This window comes from Colobus angolensis, unplaced genomic scaffold (assembly GCF_000951035.1).
Source record: "Colobus angolensis palliatus isolate OR3802 unplaced genomic scaffold, Cang.pa_1.0 Scaffold475, whole genome shotgun sequence".
Lineage (NCBI taxonomy): Eukaryota > Metazoa > Chordata > Mammalia > Primates > Cercopithecidae > Colobus > Colobus angolensis.
Window position 1 is genome coordinate 586,892 of NW_012118210.1, and position 5,800 is coordinate 592,691.

Sequence of the window (5,800 nt, forward strand, 5' to 3'; positions counted from 1 at the left end):
CGTGCCTGTAGCCTCAGCTACTCAGGAGGCTGAGGCAGGAGAATCACTTGAACCCAGGAGGAGGAGGTTGCAGTGAGCCGAGATCATGCCATTGCACTCCAGCCTGGGAGACAAGGTGAGATTCCATCTCAAAAAAAAAAGAAAAAAAAAATTGAACTAAACCAAATGCCCATCAGTGACGGACTGGATAAAGAAAACATGGCACATATACACCATGGAATACTATGCAGCCATAATAAAGGATGAGTTCATGTCCTTTGCAGGGACATGGATAAAACTGGAAACCATCATTCTCAGCAAACTAACACAGGAAGAGAAAACTAAACACCGCATGTTCTCACTCATGAGTGGGAGTTGAACAATGAGAACACATGGACATAGGGAGGGGAACATCACACAAAGGGGCCTGTAGTGGGGTTGGCGGGCAGGGGAGAGAGAGCATTAGGAGAAATGCCTAATGTAAATGATGAGTTAATGGATGCAGCAAACTAACATGGCACATGTATACCTATGTAACAAACCTGCACATTGTGCACATGTACCCCACAACTTAATGTATAATAATAAAAAAAAAATTTAGCGTAGCCTAAGTGCACAGTATTTATATTCTACAGTGGTGTACAGTAATGCCCTAGGCCTCACCATCACTCACTCACTGACTCTCCCAGAGCAACTTCCAGTCCTTCAAGCTCCATTCACTGTAAGTGTCCTATACGGGTATGCTATTTTAAAAATCTTTATACTGTATTTTTACTTTACCTTTTCTGTGTTTAGATATGTTTAGAGGCACAAATGCCATTGTGTTACAACTGCCTACAGGATTCTGTACAGTTAATATGCTGCACAGGTTTGCAGCCTGGGAGCCATAGGCCATACCATATAGCCTAGGTGTGTGGTAGGCTGTACTATCTAGGTTTGTGTAAGTGTACTCTAGGATGTCCACAATGACAAGATTGCCTAACAACAACATTCTCAGAATGTATCCCTGCTGTTAAGTGATGTATGACTGTAATTAAAAAGTTTATGCTCAAAGTTGTCTGAATTTTACAAACTTCCAGCCAAACCTGTGACCAAGTGCAGGTTATATTGAACCAAGAGGAAAATGACCGATTTTAAGAAGCGATGCAGTAATTACTCTCCCCAAAAGCAAGCTTCCTGAATGAAGTTTCCTGCATGTCACCAGAGCCAATGAAATGACTTTTGCCATCAAAGAAGCTCGCTGCAAAGACTGACTAAGAGTGACTTCTGCTTCTAAAGTGAGACGCAGGTTTCTCTTCCCTGTTAGACTCTTGCCCTTTCCTGAGGCAGTCACTGTCAAGCTTTTTTTTGGGTGTGTACCTTCCAGAAATTTTCTATGACTAACAATTTTCTAACCTGACCAAGATAAGATGGCAAAAGAAATGAAAAGTATGTGCTCTGCTTATCCTTCCTTATTGATGTCAACTTATATTAGGAATTGCATGTAGTCCCAGCTACTCCGGAGGCTGAGGCAGGAGAAGAGTGTGAACCCGGGAGGCGGAGCTTGCAGTGAGCTGAGATCCGGCCACTGCACTCCAGCCCGGGCGACGAGACTCCGCCTCAAAAAAAAAAAAAAAAAAAATAGATGCTCTCATTTCATTTTGCTTGATACAAGTGGCATATGTTTTGGAAATAGGTGGCTGAAGTTAGGAATGGAGACTGCAAACTTTATGCCATACATACGTGGAAAGAGTGGTATACATTAAAAACTGTCTAGCAACAGTAAAATTCACCTCCCTCATTTAAACCATGCTCTTGTGCACGCGGTTAACAAATCACTGAACAGAATAAGGAAGAAAGGACCTGAGAGTTTGGGAAAGAATAGAAAAGAGAGGGAGGGGAACAGAGAGATGAGGAGGAAGGGAGAGGGGAAAAGGACAGAGGGGAGAATGGGAGCAGGGGTCGGGGAGTGCACTATATCCTAAAAGAGGAGAAAGGAAACACAGAATGTTGAGAAGAAAAGGCTTCATGACAAAAACCAGAAAAACAAACAAAAAATCAAGGCTAGATGTTGGTATTCTGCGAGCCCCTGGCTCAAAGAAGTATGATACATACCCAGTGGCAATGACTCATGTTGATGTTGGCTTCGAATAGCAGCTACTAAACTGTGTCCTGGCCTGGCCAGTAAAGAGGCTCCTCTGTTTCTAGAAACTTCTGAGGCCTAATTTTAGAATAAAAGCATAAGCATTAGAAATTTGTATCAGTTTCAGATGTCTTTTGATACCAATTTTTCAACCTAAGGGGTAAAAGATTCTGAAGTCACCTAAGTTAAAAAAGTAATAAAGTGATGGAAAAGAAAGCATACGAAAGTGTCTAAGCAGAGTTGATGATGTGCTATACTATGGTTAAGAAAGAAATCTGGCTCACGCCTGTAATCCGAGCACTTGGGGAGGCTAAGACTGGTAGATAACGAGGTCAGGAGTTTGAGACCAGCCTGGCCAACATAGTGAAACCCTGTCTCTACTAAAAAATACAAAGCTTAGCCAGGTGTGGTGGCAGGTGCCTGTCATTCTAGCTACTTGGGAAGCTGAAGCAGAAGATTTGCTTGAACCTGGGAAGTAGAGATTGCAGTGAGCCGAGATCACTCTGGCCTGTCTCAAAAAAAAAAAAAAAAGAGCAAGGCTCTGTCTCGAAAAAAAAAAAAAAAAAAGAAGTAATTATGCCGAAGTCATGAATATTAATCAAATTAACACACTGAATGGCCCAAGAAACATTTCTCATCATAAATCTGTTAAAGAGAGATAAATTCCAGATAAATACTATTGATAAGGTAGGCCTATAACTTTCCAACAGGTAGCATTGAACTTCAGTACTGAATGTATAATGGACCTCTTGTTGAAATAGTATTGATTACATTCATTCTTTGTTGAATGCCTGTTATTGCATTCACTGTGCTGGCTTCTGTTCACATAGCATCTTACATATCCTAACAAATTCTGCAAGATTAGCATTATTAACCAAAATTTACAAACAGGGAATCTGAGGATCCAGGAAAAGTAAGGTTTCCCCAGATTTACAACCATTAGAGAGGTAACCACGGTTCTAATACTTGACTGCAAAGAATGTGTTTACTCCTTCCACGCTGCCTGCCTGCTTCCAATATCTTGGTTCTGCTTAAGCATTTTGACAAAACTTCAGAGATAAATAACTTGCTTAGCCTAAAGTTGATACTTGTGATGATTAACTTTAAACCAAATCAGCTCAATTTTGCCAGTGTGGTGGCTCACACCTGTAATCCCAGCACTTTGGGAGGCTGAGGTGGGTGGATCACTTGAGGACCAGAGTTTGAGACTGGCCAACATGGTGAAACCCCATTTCCACTAAAAATCCAAAAATGAGCCAGGCATGGTGGCGCATGCCTGTAATCCTGGCTACTCGGAAGGCTGAGGCACGAGAATCCCTTGAACCCAGGAAGCAGAGATTGCAGTGAACCGAGATTGCACCATTGCATTCCAGCCTGGGTGACACAGCAAGACTCTATCTCAAAAACAAAACAAAACAAAAAAAACTAACTTAGCTCAATTTTAAATTTTATAAGTTTAAAAACATCACCTTTGTAAAAGGTGAAAGAAAAGTTTGCTGATCAATAAACTTTGCAGTTCTAGAACATGATAATGGACATTCTCACTATGATTCTACATACATTTTGCTTTTTAAGACCTTTGCAGAGTGAGATGTTAAAATCTATGGAGGCACTATAGATTTTCCACATTGCAATATATTCACCAGATATATGGGATTGAATGTGGAGTGTAACTTATCCTATGATATTTGGCAAAGTATGCTAAAATAGGCTTTAAAATAGTTAAGAATTTTGAAGTGTTAAAGACTTTAGACAAAGTAAATTTACAGGGTTTAATTGAGCAAAGAACAGTGTGAGAATGGGGTGGTCCTCACTCAGAACCAGAACCAGAAAGGGCGGAGAGAGCACCATTCTGCAACCATGGGCAGGCAGCATTTATGGAGGGGGAATGGGAGCGTGGTACAGAAGCAGCTCGACTGGTTACAGCTCGGCGTTTGCCTTATTTGGACATGGTCTGATCAGTTAGCCACCTGAGACTGACTGAAGCTTGGCTGTTGTGACTGGCTGAGACTCAACCCTTTGTTGCCAAAGTACACTCCCAAATTAGGCTTTCAGTTAATTCATGTCCCAAGTGAGGTGGCAATCCATTACGTAACGACTCAAAAGTATGAAGGCATCCTCAAGCCAAGTTTAATTTCATGTAACAGATGATAATTTTGTAAGACACTTAGAAAGAGTTCAAACATCCAGGTTTAAAAAAAGGAAAGACAATTCTCCCTCTGAGACCAGCATAAAACTCACTCACACAGAATTCAGGAAAGTGATGAGGATCGGTGCTACACAGTCTAGACAAGTCAGTTTCAAAACGGCCACTTAAGAATAGGCCATGTGCGATACTGTAATGTAGGGCAAATTACTTAACGATCCCTAATGAAAAACACAGGCATTGCTGATTTTCCTTTGGTTCCCACTTCCATACTCCACACCCAAGGATAACATCCTTTGTATGCAGACAGGGGCCACCAGTTCACTCTCTGTATGTGGTAGTCTTTGCTGCTCTTCTGGAAGTTGGGTAGAGATGCAGATGCATCTGTTTTCTCTCCTGGTCCTTCTCATTGCCCATGGCTACTTGAAGGACAAGGGAATAGATTCTGTGCCACTTTGGTGGACTTCTCACTTTGATGTCATTAGCTCTCAGCTCTGCTCAGTTGGCAAAGCCAGATACCAGGATTTAGAAGGTGGTATTTCTGCAGCAGCACATTCCAGTCTCAAATGTTTACAAAGCAAAAGATGAAAGAAAAGTTTGCTGATCAATAAACTATGCAGTATTGAATCCTCTTACTTCTCTTTTTTCTCCATGAATAAATAAATAAATACATAAAGGCTTTCTGGGACTGAAACGATAAGCCTCTTTTTCTTGGAGAGAATCATGTCACTTTGCCTTCATGTGTATTTAAAATATTATTGACCTTGTAAAGACAGGAGTCTCAGAGACCCACCAGCTGAAGGTTATCTAAGTGATAAATTACAGAGCAAAACTGGGGAAACAGCCAGATTTGCTCGCTGAGCTCAGGAAGGCTTGGCTGTGCACTGAGCTCAGGAGACATTTGTTGTCTCGCCCTGAGTGAAAGTGTCTAACTGTCAGGGCATCACCCAGAAATGAATAAGGCGTTGAAACAGAAAGAGGCTCACTTCTATTCCTGGCCCTCACAGGAAATTCATTAATGGTGCCTACTTCTGAGGTCACTCACTCATGGGTAAAACTAAGCCAGATTGAAAAACTTCAGAAACCAGCTGCAGTCCAGCTAGCCCAAAGGCAGATGACTGACTGACAAACATTCTTCAGGCTTAATACGAGTGTGATAGAGGAAATAACACAGTGGGAGATAGGGCTTGTTGCGTCCCTGAGCCACAGAAATGGCTGCAAAGGGTTGGTTGGTACTGGATGGTTCATAGACCAGAGCCTGGAGGACAGGAGGGTTGGATAGAAACGCTCTTCTCCAACAAGGGGCCCAGGAATGGACAGCGATGAAGACAGTTTCAGGCAGGGCTGGAGGAAATTCTGAGGGTCTAAGTTTGAACTAGGATTTAGTATGTGATAAGATCCTTGAGGCCCGGCAGTGGTACTAAACAATCCATCCTGAGGGACGTCTGACAGCAACTGAGTGACTAATTTGAATCTCACTGCAAACATGATGTCAACATGGCTTTCTTTCTCTCTTTCCCTTCCCTTCCCTTCCCTTCCCTTCCCTTCCCTTC

The 5,800-nt window shown here is 42.1% G+C and overlaps 1 protein-coding gene across 4 annotated transcripts in view; it reads right to left on the reverse strand.

The window, feature by feature from the left end:
- HECW1 (HECT, C2 and WW domain containing E3 ubiquitin protein ligase 1) overlaps window positions 1-5,800 on the reverse strand; it is a 469,289-nt gene that overhangs the window by 73,158 nt on the left and 390,331 nt on the right. For all 4 annotated transcript variants that reach the window (XM_011958796.1, XM_011958795.1, XM_011958794.1 and 1 more), the window contains one exon: window positions 2,074-2,179. In XM_011958796.1, the coding sequence (XP_011814186.1) occupies window positions 2,074-2,179 (106 nt within the window). The remainder of the gene's footprint in view (window positions 1-2,073; window positions 2,180-5,800) is intronic.